The 23,641-nt window shown below is 38.1% G+C and overlaps 1 protein-coding gene across 1 annotated transcript in view; it reads right to left on the bottom strand.

Moving 5' to 3' along the window:
- The window catches only part of AMMECR1 (AMMECR nuclear protein 1), a 136,371-nt gene extending 114,962 nt beyond the window's left edge, over positions 1 to 21,409 (bottom strand). The window contains exon 1 of the mRNA XM_028522275.2: positions 20,582 to 21,409. Coding sequence (XP_028378076.1) covers positions 20,582 to 21,054 — 473 coding nt within the window. The 5' untranslated portion in view covers positions 21,055 to 21,409. The remainder of the gene's footprint in view (positions 1 to 20,581) is intronic.
- Between the last annotated feature and the right edge of the window lie 2,232 nt (positions 21,410 to 23,641).

Raw genomic sequence — 23,641 nt, 5'->3', positions numbered from 1 at the left:
AGCTCTAAGTCTTGACTTTAATAAAGAATCATGAACACTAAAACAAGACATTTTAATAGAACACTATTTTATCACACATAATTGATAATTAATTATAATGCTCCCAAACCAAATTACAAATTATGAAAACATCTAACATTATTCTAATACTAAATTAGGAGATTTCAAACATATTCATTTGGAGAGTTCTGGGGGTCATGAATGAGTTGGATTGTAGGTATGATATGAAAGCAACCTGTGTATACCCTTGTGCAGGTATACGAGAGAAAGGGAAACAGGTGGGGATGGGGGTGATGAACACATACAGCTTTCCATATAACTGCCATGATCCTCTTAAAGTAGCACCTAGAATTTCCTGAGTTTGGAGGTCATGCTGCAGAACACACTGTCATGTTGCAGGAACAAAAATGATGAGAATCACTGACTTAATGTTTAAAACATTGTAAGACTGATTACAAAGGCATTATGATATTTTCTGAGAAAACCAATTTAAAATAAGCAGATCCTGCCTTGACCAGTGTGGCTCAGTTGGGTTTAGCATCATCCCACAAGACAAAGTGTTGCTGGCTTGATTCCTGGTCAGGACACATGACTGAGTTGCGGGCTAGGTCCCCAGTTGGGGCACTTGTGAGAAGCAACCAAGCAATGTTTCTCTCACATATTGATGTTTCTTCCTTCCCTTTATTCCTCCCTTCCCCTCTCTCTAAGAATAAATAAATAAAATCCTTAAAAAATAAATGAAATGAGCAGATTGTTAATTTGCAGGAAATTGCTCATAAAAAATCAACAGTAATAATCTCACTGATATTTATACTATTATTCATCCTGAGTTTCACTGTTCTATCCCATACATATTTTTAACACCCAGCATGAGCATACAATAAAGTATATACCATGATAAGTTTTCACTACTGTGTATCTTTAGAATATCTTCATGGATTTAAATTCTGCAATTTCAGGAATTTATGAATAACCATTAAAGTCATGATTAAATAATTTTTCATTTTGTGAGACATTTATTTGAAGAATTTGAATCTTGTGTAATGGCTAATATGTGTGAAGGAGTTGCTAAGTTAGCAAGTCTATCCTAACATAACTATATTTGGATGTTTTGTTTGTATTGTAAACTACGCAAGAACTCAGAAAGTGACAAAATTGTTTTAAAAAATGACCCCCCTTTCAAATAAAGCAAATTTCTACTGCTGGTAATTAATATAAGGAAATTATTTAAGAGTCATAAAGCAGTGTTGGTTCTTAGAATATATTAATTTTGAGTAATTTCAAGACTAATGTGTTGAATTCAGCTTTCACTCAGATCAATGACATAAACAAGTCTGCCATAAAACATTTTATGAGGGAATTACATGCTAAAATATTATTTGTGCTTTCTGGAAAATTTATAATCCCCTGGGTAAGGCTTCTTGAAATCTGTTTTTCTTCATCTAAAGTATATTAATGTGAGAATAGACACATTAAGAATTTCCATAAAAACAAATAAAGGCATTCCTTTTGCTCACCAAATGTAAAATATTCAGTGTGCTTGCTGAACCCCTAAAATCTATTCTTAACTAATTAAAAACTCCTGACTGTAGAAATATCAGGAAAGGAAAAAGCATTTATTTAAATATATGGGAACCTATAGTTTAAAACGAAAGAGTAGAAAAAGAATTAAAAAATAGTACCAAATACCTTTCCAAGCACTACAATCCCCTATAGGAATGGAATCATAGAGTAAAAGATAAGCAGGCAATTAAAGCTTATACCATACCTCCTTGAGAACCATAAAAATGTTTTTTTTTTTTACCTTCCTGCATATAGTTACATATAGCCAGGTCGGTTCCCAAATAATATCAAATCCACAAGGATCTTACAGTGTCCATTACACAAATAGAGGAAAAGATACCCAGTTCCAGGTAAAGCACTGGAAGGAGCACAATGGAGTATCCCACTCATTTTCTGCTTTAAAATCTCCTTTGAAAAACTTTTAGAAACCTTTGAGATCTAGCACTGCCCTGAATTCAAAATCAAGCCAGTTAAACAGTGTTTATTCATTCCTTTAGACGTTTCAACCGATTGTTTTAAGAAACCTGGAAGTCATAAATTTATAACCTCTCTGCCTTCATCACTCCACCACCTCCCCAAACTAGAAAAGTAGAGGTATCAGTAAATAATTTTCTGGATAATGCAAGTAGGCAAACACTGTTAAAAATTAAGTGGTAAAAGTTCTGTAATGTCGTTGCTACCAATCCTTCAAATACCCAACACTGCTGCTCTCAAAAATGACAAAGCTCAAGAAACAAATTATATTGATGAAGAGGAAGAGAAGCATCTTTCTAGATTCATACTTCAATTTTGGGGTGAGAAAGATTGGAAGTCAAAAGTATTCAAAACAATACAATTCTGAGAACAGGAGAGCAAAAGTAGCCCTGCTGGGCTGGTGCAAATTAGTTAAGTTACTAAAGGGTTAATGAATAGCTATTATAGGATGGTGAATAATTACAACTTCATGAAAGTGAAAGAAACCTTCAAGACTTAAACATCGGTAAAAACTAAATTTCTCTAGACTGAACTGAAATAAACACAGCACAGTTTCTAAGAGCAGCCCAATGGAGATGGGAACCAAGACCCTTTGGACCCACACCCATTTTTTTTTCCACTTTAACATGGGATTTGCTTGTTCTCTTGACTCAGCTAAACCGGAAAAACCACTGACTTTTTTTTTTTTTTACTTTATTGTGTTCCACACTATAGAGTTCATTGCCTGTTTAAAATGCCTATTGTTTGAAGTCTGTGAAAATTAAATCAGCCTCTAAATGGTTCAACCATGTATAAGCAAAATTATCTCTACAAAGAGACGATGACATTCATATTTGTTCATAAATATTTTAAGCATATTGAGAGTGGTCAGGGACCGCTGTATGGTCTAAGAACCATTGGATTCCATTTGGCCTCCTACCGAAATATGAGACAGGGGTATACAATCATCTTCATAGGTCGAAATCCATTATACTACTTGGAAAAATTTGATTAAAAATATTTAATTACCACTATTTTCTTTAACATCTGGCATTTCATCATGTTGCAGATTATTCATAATTCAAAGCTATAATATGAGGGAGTCCTCATTTACTTATAAACAAAATCTGACTACAGAGAGAACATTATTAGTGAGCATCATGTTAGTGTTGTTATTTACTTCCTGAGTACACTGGCACAACTTTCATGATTATGTGGCTAGAACCTGTCAAAGATCAGCCTCATAGGTGAGAAATAATTCCCTTTTTGAAATGCTCTGGAAAATGAAAGAAGAGAGTTACTAAAATAAAATAGAAATTTACACTGATCACAAAGGAACCCTAATTCACTGATGCTGGGAATGTAAACTAGTACAGTCACTAGGGAAAAACAGTGTGGAAGTTCCAAAAAAATTAATAATAGAGTTACCATATAACCCAGAACCCCCTTCTTTGGTTATCTACCCCCCAAAATTAAAAGTATTTATTCACAAAGATGTATGTACCCCTGTGTTCATGGCAGCGTTATTTACGGTGGCCAAGGCATGGAAACAACCAAAGTGTCCTTCGATAGAGAACTGGATAAAGAAGATGTCATGTATGTACATAATGGAATTATATATATGTAATTCCATTATATATAATAGCCATATAATGTAACTATATACATATAATTATATACATAGCCATATATATATATATAGCTATTACTCAGCCATAAGAAAAGATGAAATACTGCCATTTGCAACTACATGAATGGACCTTGAGAATAACATGCTAAGCAAAATTAGTCAGACAAAAAAGTTAACCACATGATTTCATTCACATGTGGAATATAAAACAGAAAGCAACAAATGAACAAAAAAGAAAAACAGACAAAAATGCAGACACAGACAACAGTATGGTGGTTACCAGAGGGACAGGGGTGAAGGACAGTAAAGGGTAAAGTGGGTCAAATGAATGGTGATGAAAGATGATTTGACTTTGGATGGTCAGCACAAAGTGCAATATACAGATCATGTATCATAGAAATGTATACTTGAAACTTATATATCTTGTTAACCAATATCGCCCCAACACATTTAATTTTAAAAAATGAAAATTCAGCCTCCAAATAAGCAAAGAACACATTACTCAGCATTAGTTCACAGGCTTACTCTTCTAGTTTATTATTCTTTCTTCATTTCTTTGACCTAAAGAATGTTTTTATATCTCAGAAAATAAATTTACAGTGATTACAAGTTTGGGTTCTAAACGTATGCCTTAATATAATTAAAGACAAATCATCAACAAAAGACTGAGAATTTTGCTTTTTTTTCTTTAAAGGGTAATTGATGCTCAACATAAAATAAAAATATGTAGTTCTATTGTAATTCAGGAAATTATTTTAGAATTTTGATTCTCAATAATGTTATAAAATCTTTATTTTGCTTCTACAGTTTACATCTTAGAGTTGTAGCATTCTTGAATAGGGCATGTTACAAACATACCCAGAAACTGGGGAACTTCCAGTCAAGATGGAGGCATAGGTAAACACAGCTCGTCTCCTCACACAACCACAGCAAAAATTACAACTAAATTACACAACAACTACCACCCAGAACCATTAGAAAATCAAGGTGTGTGGAAGTCCAACAAACAAGGAATTGAAGAAGTCACATTCATCCAGGTGGCTAGGAGGGGCAGAGACCTAAAATGGATGGTTCCACACCCATGTGTAGTGAATAAAAATGGGGAAGAATGCCTCAGGAGCAAGAACTCCCAGCTCAACCCAGATCACCAAGCCCAGGGTTCCAGTGTCAGGAAGATAAGTCCCCATAACTTCTGTCTGTAAAAACTAGTAGGGTTTGGGGCATCAGAAGAAACTGTGGGATTATCAGGCATCTTGTCTTATAGGGCCCACAACAGTCTTAGGACTTACACAGACTCACTCCCTCTAGGCTTCAGAACCAGGGAAGCAGCTGGAAGGGCACCAGTGTATACAGGGAGAAATTGAAGTATATGGCATCAGAGCAAGTGCCAGAGCACATCTTCCTCCCAGACAAAGCTTCAGAGGCCAGGCAGCAGCATTGTCCCTCTCCTGAGACCTCCCCCATATAGAGCCACAGAGCTGCAACACTATATCTGAGACTCCAGCAACTGGGTTCACAAAGATTGCTCCACCCTGGCAATTACCTAAGGCTCCACCCCATCCAACTAACCAGTGTGTTTTTCTACAATAGGCCATGTTACTAAGACAGGGAGTCGAAGCAGCTCTACCTAATACCTAGAAACAAACACAGGGAGGCTGCCCAAATGAGGACACAAAGAAATATGGCCCAAATGAAAGAACAGAATAAATCTCCAGAAAAATAACTAAACAAAATGGAGATAAGCAATCTATCAGATGCAGAGCTCAAAACACTGGTTATTAGGACACTGAAGGAACTCAATGCATACTTCAACAGCATAAAAAAGACCGAGGGAGAAATGAAGGTTACACTAAGTGACATAGAGAAAAATTTATAGGCAAGCAACAACGGAGTGGATGAAGCTGATAATCAAATCAATGATTTGGAACTTAAGGAAGAAAAAAACATTCAATCAGAACAGCAAGAAGAAAAAAGAATAAAATAAAAAAATAAAATAAAAAAAAAACCAAGGATAGGCTAAGGAGCCTCTGGGACATCTCCAAACGTACCAACATTCAAATCATAAGGGTGCCAGATGAAGAAGAGAAAGAGCAAGAAAATGAAAACTTATTTGAAAAAATAATGAAAGAAAACTTCCCTAATTTGGTGAAGGAAATAGACATACAAGTCCAGAGAGTACCAAACAAGATCGATGCAAAGAGGACCACAGCAAGACACATCATAGTTAAAATGCCAAAGGTTAAAGAGACAATCTTAAAAGCAGCAAGAGAAAAGCAGATGGTTAGCTACAAAGGAGTTCCCATAAGACTGTCAGCTGATTTCTCAAAAGAAAGTTTGCAGGCAGGAAGGGACTGGCAAGAAGTATTCAAAGTGATGAAAAGCAAGGACCTACAACCAAGATTACTCTACCCAAAGAAGCTATCATTTAGAATTGAAGGGCAGATAAAGTGCTTCCCAGACAAGTTAAGCTAAAGGAGTTCATCATCACCAAGCTATTATTATATGAAATGTTAAAGGAACTTATTTAAGAAAAAGATCAATGCTATGAACGTTAAAATGGCAATAAATTCACAACTACCAACTAAATCTAAAAAACAAACTGAGCAAACAAGCAAAACAGAAATAGAATCATAGATATGGAAATCATTTAGAGGGTTATCAACTGGGAGGGGCAAGGGAGAGAATCAGGGGAAAAGGTGCAGGGAATAAGAAGCACAAATTGGTAGGTACAGAAGAGCCAGGAGGATGTTAAGAATAGTAGAGGAAATGGAATAGCCAAAGAACTCATATGCATGACACATGGACATGAACTAAAGGGGGGATTGCCAGAAGGAATGGGAAGCACTGAGTAGAAGAGGGCCAATGGTGAAAAACTGGGACAACTGTAATAGCATAATCAATAAAATATATTTAAAATGGTGGAAAAAAGAACACACCTACTAGACTAAACTATTTTAAGCTAATTTAATAAATGACATCATTCAACAGTTAATAATCTATCCCCCTACGGTATTGTAATTCCTAGTACCCACCTTATGTGGGTTACATTTGCAACATCCAAGTAAAATTTTTTCAATAATTTGGAAGGAAAGAAGTGGTTTAGAGCCATTTATTTATTCTATAGCAATTATGGTAGTTTCATTTTTAAAAAAAATTTTTAGAGATTTTATTTATTTATTTTTAGAGAGAGAGGAAGGGAGGGAGAAAAAAAGGGAGAGAAACATCAATATGTGGTTGCCTTTTGAGCACCCTCTACTGTGGACCTGGCTCGTAACCCAGGCATTGCCCTGTCTGGGAATGGATTCAGGACCCTTTGGTTCACGGACCAGCACTCGATCCACTGACCCACACCAGCCAGGGCAGGGTAGTTTCACTTTTGAATTACATAATCTTTGTAGTTTCTCAATTTCCCCAAATTCATGTTTGATACACTGAAGTTTAGAACAAAAACAATGAGTTTTGAAGACATTCAGGTAAAGGATGATAACCAATGTTAATCTGACTTATGCTGAATGTCTACTGAGGAATAAAAGCACTTGGTCTATACAGCAGACTGTTGCTTGTGTTATTTACCAGTCTCTTGTCCAGGTTTTATGACATTCATGACATAAAAGGAGCTCCTGAGGTATAATTAACTGTCAAAAGGGAAACTTTACCAAGAAAGATACAATTCAGCAACTCACAGGCCATTAATAGTTTAAAATTATCAACTGGCAGACCTTCATTTCCCAATGTCTGAATTCTAGCAACAGTCTCCTGACAGGTTCCCCTTCTTGTTAGGATTCTCCCCTCCACCCCAGCAGTCAATGTACCATTGATTGGTACCCACTACTATATAATGCTCCTATTAACCTCTGTGTCTTTAAGTTGTTTCCATGTTTAGAATGCTTTATTCATCTATGAAAGGTCTACCAGGCCAAATCCTATTCTGTCCATGAAGCCCTCTTCTGTAACTCCAGCCCACATTAGTCTTGATCTAAATGCTTACAGACCTCATTGTCTCCATCACTCTTTGGCCTTTAAATCATGTGTGACATCATCATTTGTTTCATGAATTTATCTCCTTAATATGACTGCAAGGTTTCTAAGGGTAGGCAGCATGTCTTATGCCTATCTTACAGACCTTTCACCCACACCCTAAAAGGAGACTAGTACAATGTTTGGCCCACAACAGCTATATTACTTGTTGAATGGAAATATTAGAATTTACCATACTATGAAGAGCAGTAGTAGCTTAGAATGAGATGGGTTTTGATGTAAAACACACTGTCTTAAGATAATGCTGACAAATAAATCTTTAAGCTTAAACAAATATTCACTTTTAAATGTCTATAAACAAAGGGATTACCATTGTGGAAATTCTAATTTCCTCTTTAGAACTGCAAAGTCATCTCAAAATGGAAGAAGATAGAAGCTGCTCCAAAATCCAAATTAATACATTACAATGTAGTAATATGTCTGTACCTCTGCTAATGATAAAGAACCTCATGCTGGTTGTGTAGACAATGGGGCAAACATACAACTTTCAAGACCCATGACTTGATTGTATGTAAAATTTCACAAATGTCACTACTACTTTTAGATGTGAGTATTTCATTAGAAGTGTGTGCACTTGAGGAAACAATTTCAAGAAGTACTTAACTAAAGTGGTTTTTATATTGATATGTGAAATTAAAGGCCTTACTTAAAATATCCTAATAGACAAGGTGCCTTCCAATTTTCCATCTCCCTAGAAAACACATTTCCTCAGAAATATCAGGTTCTACTGTCAAAGCCAATGTTCTCCCTTAATGCCTAGGTCCTTCCACTTTTAGAAGTGGGTGAACAAGGGTAAAGATTCTACCTATCAAAGACATTTCCTGATATTATTACTAGAAAATTCATTAGAAAGCTCTAAATAACAAGGGATGAAAATGACAACCTAAAAGCTAAGCTAGTAAATAAGTTCTTTTCAAAGCAGGTAGTTGGTATTAAGTATACTAATAAAGTAAATGATAATTGCCAGGCTACATACTAAGAGGCTACAAAGTTTGAAACATTTTTAATGGATACTTCTGATGCCAATGCATTTAATCTAGTTTATGCATAATTTTCAATAAGTTTAGAAAAGTAAATACCTCAGTGTCTAAATAAGTAAATGAATAAACCTCAAGGTTCTACTGTAAATGAGCTTTGTGCATCTCTAATACATGTTTGTGAATCATTTTCCAGAAGATGATTTGACACACAGGCATACACACATACACAAATAGTAATAATAATAATTACAACAACAGTAGCAATAATAATAATGATGATGGGTGGGTGGGCTGGAATGGGAGTAAAGGGCAGAAAACTGTACTTGAACAATGATTAAAATTTAAAAAGCTGCAAAAAAATGCAATAAAAATTCAAAACCCTCACCCCTCAATGCTGGTCTATCTCTCCACACCATGCCCCCTCTCCTTTCTTGGAGAGTGAATAAAAACTTCATTCTCTAAAAAATAAATAATAATAATTATGCTTGTAAGAATAATTTTTAAAAGATTCCCAAAATTACTATGAAACAATAATTGGTTTAGGTAGCACCAGTATTAGGCACCTTTAAAAAACAAGCTGAACATGGTGCTTATACTTAACAGTACTGTATTGTACGAAAGCTGTAATTTTGATTCATTTACACCAGCCAGCTATGTTGTGTTGGCTGTTCTCATTTTTTAATTTGGCAATCTAAGGGAAAAGAGGTAAGTGCCTCTGACTAAACAGTCAGGTATTTTATGTTTTAAAAATTCTTGTGGCATACCAGTTGAAAATCACTGATCTACTGATTATAGAGAAATTGATTAACTAAAAAGAGCTGATACTCCAGTTATCTGTGACAATGTAACTTGCAAATAAGACTGACCATTGTAGGTCCTGTTAAGAAACATGGATGACAACGTACAGCAAGATGCATATGTTCAACAGGATGCAGTCTTGTGATTGCATTCTGCAATCAGAAATTATAGCTGGATCTATCCTTTAATATTCCATACTCTTTGTTATGGAAAAATAACTACGAGAAAGCTATATAAAAGGAAGTCCATACATCTAAATAGCTATTAATACCTAAATACACAGGCCTAAAAATAAGATACATCTGTATACCTGAGGATTTATAACTATGCTCATAGCCAAGTCAAGAAAAAAAATTTTAAAGGATAATGATCAAAGAGTGGCTACATTTATCCATTTGGGGTATGCTTAAGGTACTTGTTCCACAGCTCCCAAGCTTACCTAGAGATCCCTTTCTGTGAAGGAGTAATTTTCAATGTGGTCTCTTGGAAGCAGTCAAGGGACCCATATGCAAGTCCTCTTATTAAACTTCATGCTGCGCATCTGTTTCTGATAGGAATATGTTTTCAACAAGAATGTCATGGCCATTGGTTCTAAAGGAGGAATTATCTAGGTCTGTATAATGTAAAATTTGTTTCTTAGAGCATTACTACTGCAGATCATGCACTCAAGTCTCCTTTTTCTGCCCTGCATCCAGGCTTTGCCTCACTTAGTTACAATCTCATTTTTCTCCCTCCCTGATTCCCACGTGCTCTCTGTTCCTGCCTCCAGCCTGTGTGAAACTCTTTCTCCACAGAGCCATTACTTTCAGTGTGGAAGAGTAGACTTTTGGAAATCAACTTGCCAAACAACACAATGGTTAGAGGAGTTTGTGGAGTAAAGTACACCACAAACCAAGTATCACCTTATTAGTGTCAGAGAAATAGAAGCAGTACCATTCCCATTTGTTATGTAAGGGTTTTTTTGAATTGGTAAGAGTGTAGGGTGCATGGATCCATGAGCTGATTAAAAAAAAATTACCAATGACTGCAGGGTACCTACTCCTAACATCAAAGAAAGAGCTATTCCCAAAATGAAGTACCTGGCCAACCTAGGGGCAAGTTTTTTGTTTGTAAAGGGAAAGAAGCAGAGTAAGCTTCTATTTGATTGGTTAGTTGGCCTAATTATGGGGAACTTTGTAAAATACAATGAGAGCAATACTTTAACATGGAAAAAAGGCCAGAAGACGTCACAAGATTCTTCTGTAATAAATACATCACCAACATCATCTTCCACTTACCATATTTTATTTTTTAAATTTTTATTTTTAAATATAGTTTTATTTATTTATTTTTATTTTTTAGAAAATGGGAAGGGAAGGAGAAAGAGAGGAAGAGAAACATTATGTGTGGTTGCCTGTCACATGGCCCTCCACTAAGGTCCTGGCCTGCAACCCAGGCATGTGCCCTGACTGGGAATTGAACTGGCAACCCTTTGGTTCGCAGCCCACACTCAATCCACTGAGCTACGCCAGCCAGGGCCCACTTACCATATTTTAAAAAGGGCATAAAAAAAAACCCATCATCTAAACACTTATCTCGCCACTGTTCAAAATCAGGATACAAAGGGTATTTGTCTAACAACAATCTCACTCACACACACACACACACACCACACACCACACACACTAAGGTCCAAGTTTTACCAGCTACATAATTTATCCACACCCCAAATCACCTATACCCAACTGTGTGGTTGTTTGACCACATAAGGAATATTACTAGCACAGAGAAGCACACTGATGTGACTTATACATGAGGATTTCTTTGAGGCAGACACAGTGGGAACTCTAGGTTGACAGCACCAAGACCAGTTTTTCATAGATTCCACTCTATGAGAACAAATGAAAGATCCACTAATACCTGAAGCAAAGCTCAGAATCTGGTGCTACGACCTTGCAGCAATCCGAGATCTCAATGTAAGATATGTTATTAGAGACCTGGTTGGTGTGGCTCAGTGGATTGAGCACCGGCCTGTGAACCAAAATGGTACCAGTTCAACCCATGGTTAGAGAGCAGATGCCTGGGTTGCAGGCCAAGTCTCCAGTTGGGGGCATGCAAGAGGCAACTGATCAATGTGTCTCTTGCACATTGATGTTTCTCTCCCTCACTTTCTCCCTTCCTTCCCCTCACTCTAAAAATAAATACATAAAATCTTTTTTTTAAAAAAAGATGTTACTAGAATTGAGTGTCATATGCTTACAGAAATTATATGGAATGGCGAGGTGAGCTGTATAGGCTGTCAAATCAATCTCGCTATTTTCCATTACTAGAGATCTGGTCAGTATCTTCTGGTAGGACATTGCATACTACAGTCAACTGTAAATCTCCCAATACTGCATGTGGCTTTGGGTTACAAAGTGGATTATCTGTAAAATGAAAGAGATAGGGATGGGGAAAGGCAAGAATCACCAAGACTATCACAGACCTTATTTTAAAAACTAATATTAGTGAGCCTGGACTCAACAGAATTTTTCACATTTGCCCATCCAGTGAAGATCACAAAGATCATAAAGCAATATGGCTGACCCTGCCCATTGATAACATCCACCCTTTACTGTCGAGCAAAGCTGCAAAACAGATTCAGCTTGATTCCTTACTTTCTAAGCTTGATGACATGGGACCTAGAATCCCTACCAGACAGTACTCCTAATCCTTATTAAATTTCTTTAATCCAACATCTGAAACTACAAGTTCCTGATATGGTCCTCCATGAGGCTCCAGTTTGCTGAAGGCTGTGCCATGATATTCACACATAAGAAAATATAAGAATTCAGCCCTGGCTGGCATAGCTCAGTGGATTGAGCACGGGCTGCAAACTAAAGTGTCGCAGGTTCGATTCCCAGTCAGGGTACATGCCTGGGTTGCGGGCCATGACCCCCAGCAACCCCACATTGATGTTTCCCTCTCTCTATCTCCCTCCCTTCCCTCTCTAAAAATAAATAAAATCTTAAAAAAAAGAAAATGTAAGAATTCCTGACTGCTTTAAAAATTAATGATCCCAGAGACTGAGAAAAATGTATAAATCTACATTAGGGAGACCCAACACTCTGGCAGGTGTATTTATTAGCAATATAAAGCTAAAAAGTATCACTGAGCTCTACTCATATGAGCAGTTCAAAGTCACAACTGGGGAGGTAGAGAGAAGCCTGAAGATATACCAAGAGACAAACTAAATTGTTGCTTCTCTGTGGTTCTGCTAATTAGAAAAGAAATGACATTTGTTAACTGCCAACACTTGAAATACACATATCAATAAATCTGATTTTACTTGACCAACTATTTATTTCTTCCTATCTACCTCCCCATCTGTCCTCCATATTTTTTAGTGTCACCATTATCCTCCTGATTCCTCAAGCTTATAAACTCTGAATTTTGTCCAAAGCCTCTATCACTTCCCCCAGCAGTAGGAATTTGGTAGACTTTCTTCCTGCAAAGTCTCTTTACTCACATGCAATCACCTAACTTCAGGTCCTCATCCAAAAGCTATCTCAGCAATTTTTATACTTGATCCAAATTCTATAAACCAACATGTTTTCTCCTTTCTCCCAAATTAGATACAGTTGAGAATAGGGGGTTCTTACACTTGTGATCAAATTTCATTGCCATTCCAACAGAGCTGTTGAACAAACTTTTTCTGAGCACAAGAATTGCTAGGCATAGAGCCAAAAAAACAGCAGCAATGATGGAAGTCAAAAAACAGGTGAGCTGCAATCTTTCCACTCCTACACAAAACCTGGCTCTGGAGTGACAGTTCCTACATATGCTGATAACTTCTTCCACTTCTTGATTTTGTAACATTCCTATATTCACATAATTTCTTCTACTTCTTGATTTTATAACATTCCTATATTCACAAACTCTGCCCTTTGGGTGATTTCCCATTTTTTTTCAATGCCAGTTTTCCTACTGCCTTTATATATTTAAGCCCAGCTGATCTCCCCTACCTTGAGACCCTTCTTCCAACCCATCTTACATTCTAGAGGACTCTTCTGAAAATACTGTTCTCTTACTAATATAAAAAATATAATCAGATCCAGTATCTCTTATCCAGCTTTCCCAAAGGGTTCCAAAGACAACAGGCTATTTTAATTTCCTTGGAGTTTATGAGCTTTGAGACTGGAGCAAGGGGAGTGGTATGAAGAATGCTGAGAGTGCAAGTTACTGACTAAAGACAGCTGCTGGGAATCCCCAATTACTGTGGCAAAGGGGTGTGGTGGTGACAGCAACTGGTTTGAGAACAATCAAGTAAGACTTCAAGATCTACTGGTATATAGACTCTTCACCAATAATTTTAAATGGTCTTTGCCATTTAAAAACTTGGCTCAAAAGTTATCCTCTCTCAAAAATCTTCTTCCTGACCACTCCTTTATTCCATGTCATTACCATGCTTATGTACAATATTTTTCATGTATCAATCTCATCTACAATTATGTATATGTTGTGTTCTAAGCATTTTAAGTGCCTTTGCTATTTCTATTATATCTTGAGCAACACTGTAAGCTTGGTGAGGGTAGAACTAACTCTTCTATTTCTCTGGTTTCCAACCATGAAACTCAGCATAATGTATATGCGGGGGGGCGGGTACGACAGGTTTTTTCCCGGTAACATATAATTTCTACTTAGCTATTCAACACTAACATTTTTTTTTAATGTTAAGCAACTCTGAAAGTATGGTACATTAAGAACTGTACAAAATACACCCACACTTTATAGAAAAGATGCCGCTTAGAGTTGGACCTAACAAAAATTATGCTCCACCAAACCAAATATACTATTACACCATACTTACTCCTTTGGAGTCTTTTCTTTTTACTACATATGCTTGTGGCTCCATTTTGCTCTTAGCAACCCTGTAACTCTAGAAGCTCAACTCTAAATAAGTTTACTGTTGGGAAACTTACTCTTCCCACCTACACAACCACTGGCTTCCCACACTGTTTCCAGTGTCCTGTGAGCAACTGCCCAATTACTGTGTAGAAAGACAGCTTACACATTGAGTGTCCATTCTTGGCTGACCCTGGCTTTTACTGTTGGTTCTTACTTAGCTTAATTGATTCAGAACAGTATCAAAAAGAGACATTATTATACACGCTCAAAAAAATGGCCATTTAAGAAAATTTAAATATAAAAGCTCTGGTCATTGTGCTACATTAAAACAGGCAAGCATGTGTTGACACCCAGAGAATAGAATAATGCCTATTGAAATAGTGAACTCTGAGTAATCTCACTGCACAAGTTTTAGTGTTTCACACATATAGTTTCTCAAAAATTATAATGATCTATAAATGGGAAGCACAACTGACTTCAAAATTATAATTCATTACAGTAATAAGTGATAGTGTTTTACACAAATATAATTTCAAAAATTGTACAGCTTTTTAAAGACGATAATGTGAATGTTTGAGTGTGTTTATGAGAAACAATTAATGCATGGGCTAACAGAGCATTTTTTACTTTCTTAGTAGTAGTCTTTCTTTCCATTGGATCCCAGCAGAGATTCCTTCTTAGTTGCCATGCACTAGCTGGGGCTTGAACACAGCAAAAACACAATTCATAAACAAGGAAGATTATGAGAGAGATTATTACTCCCTTCATCCATATGGGGGAGGAGGTTAAATAAGCATCAAGTCTTTCCATTTAACTAAATATACCTTGCCCTACATATACCTTTATGCATGTATATAAAAATAATTTTGTAATTTATTGCAAAATTACAAATTTAATCTACATGCTTTCATTCAAGTGACTGATGGTCTTTACAGAATTAATGATAACTGGGCAGGGTGAGGGAGCGTGCCTGCTTTCTTCCTTATCAGTAAGACAGGACACCAGATTGCTTCCCAATGGAAATTAACAGTATTGAAAAGAACCCATATTATAGCAAACATTCAATTTTTCAGACAATTTTTTAAGAAAATCTAGACATTGTGACCATTATGCTAGCATGAATAAGGAAATCTGCAATAGCCTAGTACCATCATCTGCAATAGACAGATACACCTTCCAGCAATTCTGGTCAGTTTTCATCAAAAAAGATATAATAGAAATGTAATAGCCTGTGTTTAAAATGTTGATTTTATATCATGTTGACCTGAACTGCATTATCAAGGCATTTTTTTTTTTTACTAATGTGCAACAGGATAGTTACTGTTGTAGTGAAATAGAGTGCCTGCTTCACCTCCCTAACACAAAGTAATCCCTCCAAAGCAGGCTAAAAAACAGTAATTTGACTATTGTGCCAAGACAAGCAAGAGTTAACAGTTCAAACACCTGATCAGAGTGTCTTAAAATCTGCATGAGCAGATTTGTAAAAAAATAAAAAGTAATGATAATAATTCATTGTAATGGAAAACCACACTTATTGATGTTTAATAGTAAAGTCTCTTATTTGCTATGGTCTATACAAAATGCAGAATTGCATTAACTTGAAAGGTGGTAAGAAGATTAAAATTAAAATTCATGGGACATGACATGCAACACAGCTTTTTAAAAAATTTTTTAAAGATTTTATTTATCTTTAGAGAGGGGAGGGAGGGAGATAGAGAGAGAGAGAGAAACATCAATGTGCGGTTGCTGGGGGTTATGGCCTGCAACCCAGGCATGTACCCTGGCTGGGAATCGAACCTGCGACACTTTGGTTCCCAGCCCCCACTCAATCCACTGAGCTACGCCAGCCAGATCTGCAACACAGCTTTAAAGATATAAAACTAAACAATCCCAGTGCCTTAGAAGGGTCCTTTTATATTTCTTTGTTAATAGGGGAAATTCTTAAAATGCAATCCAGCACACATAAATGTAAGTAAAGCTTTTAAAATCTTACCACAACAGCCTATTTAGTAAGCTAATTACCAAAGCTTTTCTTATGGAAACAGAAGGGGGGCTTTATTTATTAAAATCAATACAGCTCACTGTAAAATATCATATCTGTGCTGATTTTAACTCCTAAAATGTGCCCCTGGCATTTAACAAAATCTCTGGAAAAAAATATAAAATCACACTACAGGTTTTCAAGAGTCGCTCTCCCCCCTCCTCAAACCATCCCAAGAACCTCATGCTCTTGTTATGATCAAGGCAGCATTCAATCTTCCTGGTGCTAAACTGGAAAGAAGATGGTAAAGGGCAGTGACATGAAGGCAGGAAGTTTTACACTGGAAACTGGCATTGAAATCTGCCATACCCTTATAGTGGCTCAAGTAGTATTCAGGTCCTCACTACTCTCCAACCCAGAGGGGCTCACTTGTGGTTCTGGGAACTGTAGCAGCAGCAGCATCACCAGGGAACTTGGTAGAAATGCAAATTCACTGCCCCACCCCAGACCCACTGAATCAGAAAATCTGGGAATTGGGCCCAACAATTTGTGTTTTAACAAGCACAACAGGAGATTATGATGTATGTTCAAGAACCACTCCTCCTTAGACTTTAATGTGCATAAGAATCATCTGGGGAACTTGTTAAAATGCAGATTCTAACTCAGCAGGTCTGGGGTGGGGCCTTAGAGCCATCATTTCCAACAAGTTCCCAGGTGATGTCTTCTGTAGACCATATTGCAAGTGTTTCCCAAACTGGCTATTTAACAAAATTACCCACGGTGCTCATAAAATAAAATACGGGTTCCAAGGCACCACCCCAGCCCAAATTAATCCAAATCTCTGGGGACAGACTTAGTCAAATACAACCAGTATTCTGCTTCAGCCACACATTAAAATTACCTGGGGAGCTTTTAATAATACTGATGCCCAGGCCCCATCCAAGTCCAATTAAATCAGAATCTCTGGGGTTGGAACTCAGGCATCCATATTTTTAATAATTCCCCAGTGATCTGAAGTGCGGCCAAGGTTGAGAATGACTGCTGTACAGTTTAACTGGCTCAACACCTGGCAGGCACAGTGGATCCCTTTATAGTAGCAAATGGTTTTCTATAACATAGCTAACTGGGTTCCCACATATAAATCCAGGAGAAATGACTTGGAATAGTTAAGTGCAGGTCAAGTCACATTTTTACCATGTCTTGAACATTACTTCTGCGAGCAAATGTGCCCATTACAACTGTACAACTGAAACTGAGGATTTAGTAATGCACAAATGTTACCTGTCTTCCACTAAACAAGTTTCTACCATACTCCCAAGCTCTAGCTACTGCTACCTCTCTGCAGTGAGGTGGGCAATCCAAGAAAATAGCAGCAATGGTGAAGAATTTGTATCCATACAGCCTGTTCATATATTGACATCCCCACCAATCCCTCAAACCTGAAACAGATAGATCACTGAAAATTTGTTATAACCTTTCAGAGTGGAAGGAAAACTGATGCCATCTAGGACTTCTACACCCACAAAAGGCAGATTTCACCAGTTACAGACACTTTTGACAGTAAGGTCCTGGGAAGGGATGAAAAGGTGTGCTTTTTACACAAAAGAATCTCAAATTGTTGAAAGTACATCTTCTGGTGGACAAAGACAGGACCTGAAACACCACTGCTCATGACACAATACTAGTAACTCTGAGGGGAAAATGAGCAGTATGTCTATTTGTCTTAGGGCCCCCACCACAAAACCAAACTAATGAGTACACAATGCTGTTAACTACAGGGTGTGGCAAAAGTAGGTTTACAAGTTTTGAGTACCTGAGACACAGAATTTATTCTTTTATTATTTATTAATTATTGTATTGTTTTCCACACAAACAACTGTAAACCTACTTTGCCCCTTGTATGTAAAAGAGAAAAAAAAATGTGTGCTGGTTACTAAGGCACTGTCAAGTGATTATAGTTATTTCACTCCCAAAATCAAACACTACTTGTAAGCAAGTTTCCTGAATTCCCACAAAACACCTCAAACTGACTTTAAGAATAAGATGCAGTCCTCCTTCCACTTAAGTGAACTTTCATTCTGCCCTTGTTCATGTTCAGTGTCTCTTCTAAATTAGTCATTCTGTAGAATACATGACACGTTCAAAGACAGCTAAATGATAATAGTTACTATTCTTCTAGTTCAACTTATCCACAGTAATCAAAAGTGTTATGTTTTATCTGTTTAATTTCATGAAAAAGAAATCCAGTAGATGGGCTATTAGAAGAGAATCAATACGTCAGTACGTGTTCAAAGTAGCTACTGTTAAAGTACATTTTCAAAAGCATTTTTTATATGAACTGGTCAAGCTCACTTTCCTTTTAAAATTCTTGTTAGTCATTCAGTTAACTCAAACTCACTTTAAAATGTGTGAAAATGGAACCTCCTGAAAGTGTGTTCTCATATGCTTTGGAGCAATGGAGCATGAATAGTAAAACAGCCTTTGCCAAACTTGTAACTACACAGCAATGAATTTTTGTGGTCCCATGACTTTGCAGAACCAACCTATGTATCATCCCAGGACTAACTCTTACACATCATAGACACCCAGGAGAAGGCAAAAAAGTCACAAATAAGTGACTCATGCTAATAAATATTTCATAATTTTTTTCACCTGGCAGTCTTTTCAAAATGAATTTTACTTTTTAACCAAAGAACAAATTGGCAAAGTAAAGGTGTAACTTTAGCATTTAAGGTCTTAGAATTAAAAGTATGATATTTATAAAGATACTGAATTGACTTGACAGTGTCAGTCTGGATGCCATTTCATGTATTTCTTAAGAACCAATGCCCAAAGATGAACAAAGTGTGGAAGAAAATGCACAGAACATAGAAGAGTCATACAAAATTAAATACAGTTTAAGTATCAAAGCCAAAGAAAACAAATCATACAAAATTACAATTTCCAGAACACTTTATTGCAATTTCCACTTTACATATTAATTTAATATTTTTAGTCTAGGCATAAGTATTTGTACTTATTCAATTGTAGTATAATCCCTAATCTCACAAAGTGAAAAGAAGCAGTTATAAAGAACATTAATTCAGGTATTTATGATATGGGGACAAGGGACACTTGTCATCAATAGCAAATGGGTTGATGCTTTTTGTATCAATTCCTCTGAAATTTTTCTCTCTTATTTTTCTTGTTGATGCTAAGTACTCATAATAAAAACAATTGCCCTCTTTGTCATTCTTCCCTTCCCTGGGCTTTACATTCTGTCTAGCATTTAATTTATAAAGTCAGGTTATACTCAGTTTACAGGAAAAAAAAAAAAAAACATATGCCCAATCTTCCACACATCCAAATGGACAAGAATCAGAATTAACCTGGCTTTCAACTGTAACAGTACGATTTTAAACAATTTCAACCACATACTTGAAGGATAAAATAACTAAAAAGTACAAAACTAAAGGAAACCATAAAAATTCCTACATCCTGTGGCGATCACCTATTTCTAAAATCGTCAAGTCTAATATGGATTTCTTAAAAAGTGAAATTGACAAAAAAACGAATGCACACTTAATGTACAAAATGACAGTGGTTCTATGGGGACAGCTCTCTGAATGAGCTATAACCCAGACGGTGGAATGAAAAAAAAAAAGGTCTCACTCCTCAAATGCTAGAGAGCTGGAGGTGTGCTTCACTAGAAACACGTTTTAATGGATTTGTTCGCGGAAAAAAAAATAGGTAGCAAGTGGAAACGTGTTTTTAAAAAACCTCCTCCCTTCCCAGGACACAAGGAAACCCAAACTTAACTCTGGTGCTAAGTTCCATCACTAACATAAGTTGGATAGTTGCTATTTCACCCTGCAATGGAATAGTAAGCCTCTATGAGCAAGGCGGGAATACTGATGGGACTTTCACCGGGGTTAAAGAAAACCGAAGTAAGAAGAGGTGAACACCTTGAGTAAGCCAGATCTTCAAAACCCAGGCAGTGGGGACGCGGGATGTCGAAAGAGAGAAGGAAAGGGTCAGAACTCCTCAAAGTTATTGTAAAAAGAAAGCGAACACCTCTGGGAGCCAGCTACCCATCTCTTGCAGTGGCACTAGGCTCCAAATGCGGGATGCAGAAAGCGCAGGGTGGCCTGATTTAGGTCTACTGGCTACGGGGACCGGGGTAGCGAGAAGGGCAGAAGCAGCCGTCGGCGGGGAGGCGGACTCCTACTTTACCTCAACTGTGAGTCCCATCCCGAGCGCAAGGGAGAGGGCGGCGGAGGAGGCGGTACTCACTAGGGCTCGTTGGTGAACCGGGGGGTCCGGGGCTGCTGGTATCCGTACAGGTGACAGTAGAGCACATCGAAGCAAAAGCAGCACATCTCCGCTGACACCACCATCTTCCGGGAGCTGGGAGATGAAGACGAGGCGGCGGACGAAGAGGAGGGCGAGGAAGAGGTGGCGGCGGCCGGGGTGGAAAGTAGGGTCCCCACTCCACAGCTCGGAGGTGGCGACAGGGAAATCCCCCCGCCGCCGCCGCCGCAGCCCTGGGGGGGAGAGAGGGTACAGCCGCTGCCACTACCTCCCCCAGTGAGACCTCCCAGCCCGTTAAGCCGCGTACCGGCGCCTCCTAGTCCCAGCTCCCCGGCTCGACACTGGCTCTCTCCGCTGCAGTGGGAGGAGGAGGAGGCGCCACCACCGCCACCCGAGCCAGAGGGGGGCGAACTGGACAGTTTCTGCTTCTTCACCCCGCAGCAACCGGCCGCCATCTTGGAACAATCTCCCCCACGCACGGTTTCCGACCCATGAGTGAGGCGAGCTGGCGGCGGGGGCGAGCACGCTGCGGCCCCGGTCGTCGGGGGCGCGCCAGGAGCTCGCGAGGCGCGCGCGCAGCTCTCGGTCTGGCTGCCCGGCCACGAGGCGGCCCACTGCGTACCCCAGTCTTGGCGCGCGCCCCATGCTTTCTCGGCTTTGCCCTTCGGGCCAGTCCCGCGGGCTTCTCGCCTCCTATCCGTAGCCTCGGCCCTGGGGCTCACGGAGGATAAAAGACGGGAAGCCCAATGGAAAGGAAGAAAGAAACAAGGAAAATGCGAAGAGTGGGAGCGAAGGGAGGAGGTGGGCACTACCAGAGAGGAAGGAGGAAAAGGGAAACAAGTTGGGGGAGGGGGTGGCGGGGGAGAAGAAAGTCCGAAGTATCCAAGTCCCAAAGCACAGCTCGATGACCGGAGCTGCACGTAGTGTTAGTGACACTTGAGCCAAGTTACGTGGAACCTGAGCCACCTGCCTCAAACACGCTGGCTGCTGAACTGCTGGAGTGTGAGTATGCAGGTGCTCAGAACTCCACACCTGAGACCATTCCTATAAAGTATATTCAAAGTATCAGGGAAATGGCTACAGGGCGATGGCTTTAATACCAACCTAAACACGCACCAGGCGTTTTCCGAGATTATGGTAAAATAGCAATACTGTTTGCTTATGGACAAATATGCACGCGCAATGCAATCTATGTATTACTTTTCCCCCAACTGTCCTACCTTGATCCGTGAAAATGTTTGAAAGCAAAAGGTAAAGTCCTAACACCTCACTAGTTCAAAGATGTTAGTTGTGCCTGGAACCTGTGGTGGTGGATTATGGGTGTGTGTGTGTGTGTGTGTGTGTGTGTATGTGTTTGGCTTGGAAACAATTAGAAATACGTCTTTAGTCAGCATAGATCTTACATGATCTATACAATAAGGCATGTAGTGTAACGAGTCAGAAGTTGAAAGATTTTGTTCAGGTATATTATTAGACAGTTCTTAGTATTAATTTTTTTAATTTCTCAAAGAGAACTTGGGTGCATGAAGAATCGTATAATTATGTCAGTCCCATTCTGAGCACCTAAGACAATAATACAATGTTAAAATTCATAGAAGTCAATCTGATAGAAAATATAAGTTATTTGTGTTGTCTCTACACCATGCCAAAATATATAGACAAAGTGGAGACATCATAGAATTGATTGATTTAGTCACTTTTGAGCTAAATGTGTGGGATCTTGTAAACAGCTGAGGACTGCTCACTCCACTTAGGAAAAAAAAATGTTTATTCATTCAATAAATATTGAGCCTCTGCACTATACTATGTGCACAACACTGCACTTACATTTACATCTAGGAAGTATGCTTTTCATTCAGAGTTTATGATTTAACTTATATCTGCGTACATAATCAGATAAATAGCTAATATTCGTTGAGCATTTGTTGGGTGCTAAGTACTATGCCTCATCTTATCCCATAGTCCTTCAAAATAATATAGTATCTCATTTGATGTTCACAGTAATTCTCCTCTGAGGTTGCTCATTTATAGATGAGTAAATTGAACCTTAGAAGCAGCTTGTCAAATGTCACACACCTAGAAAGTGACAGAGCTAGGATTTGAATGCCGGTATGTGTTATTTCAGAAACCATGCCATTGTGCAAACTGCCTCTTGTTATATGACAGCAAAGTTAGTAGTAATGGATAAAAGATGGTGGCATTAAACTACAGTAGGGGAACGGAAGTTAAACAGAAATAAGAACTTAGTGTTATGGAGAGATTGAGAAACACTAAAATATGTTTCAAGGTAACATTAAGATTCTCCTTTTAAAAAGACTTTTTGAAATAGATTAACTGTCTAAAAATTGAAATAGATTAACTATCTAAAATGGTTACGTGCAACCTAAAGACAAAAGGGGTGGGTTAACTGCTTTCTAATATGTGCTCTCAGCCTCTCAAATTGTATCATCACTCTTAGAACTATCCTGTTTAAGGCAAATAATAATTCATTGCCAAGCACTAGCAGAGTAAAAAAATTCTTTTTTGTCTATGTTGCAGAAGGGAAAGCAGATTGGTTTCAAAAAATGTTTCACAAGCTAAAAATAAATAAATAAACTGAAATTCATGTTTTTTTTAAATCCTCACCCAAGGACTTTTTTAAATTGCTTTTAGAGAGGGCTACAGAGAGGAAGGGAGAGAGAAAAACATTGATACAAGACAGAAGCATCAATTGGTTGCCTCCTGTAAGCACCCCAACTGGGGGTTGTACGCCTGGTACTTGAGATTGAACCTACAACCTAGGTATGTGCTGTGAGTGGTAATCAAACCCGCAACATTTTGCTGATGATATGATGCTCCAACGAATTGATCCACACTGGCCATGGCTGAAATTGATGTTTCATCTCCAAAACAGTGCTCCACAAAAACTGGTACACTCTCAGGGGGGTTTGTTTTATTTTACACTTTATTCTTAACTATCAGAGCCTACCTTTTGATTTGTTTGAAACTGGATTGAATATCAGACAATAGGTACCAATTTACTCACCACTCCACTGAGAAGTA

The sequence above is a fragment of the Phyllostomus discolor genome, chromosome X (assembly GCF_004126475.2).
Source record: "Phyllostomus discolor isolate MPI-MPIP mPhyDis1 chromosome X, mPhyDis1.pri.v3, whole genome shotgun sequence".
NCBI lineage: Eukaryota > Metazoa > Chordata > Mammalia > Chiroptera > Phyllostomidae > Phyllostomus > Phyllostomus discolor.
Note: the sequence above shows the minus strand (reverse complement) of the source record. Positions and strands in the feature narration are given on the sequence as shown.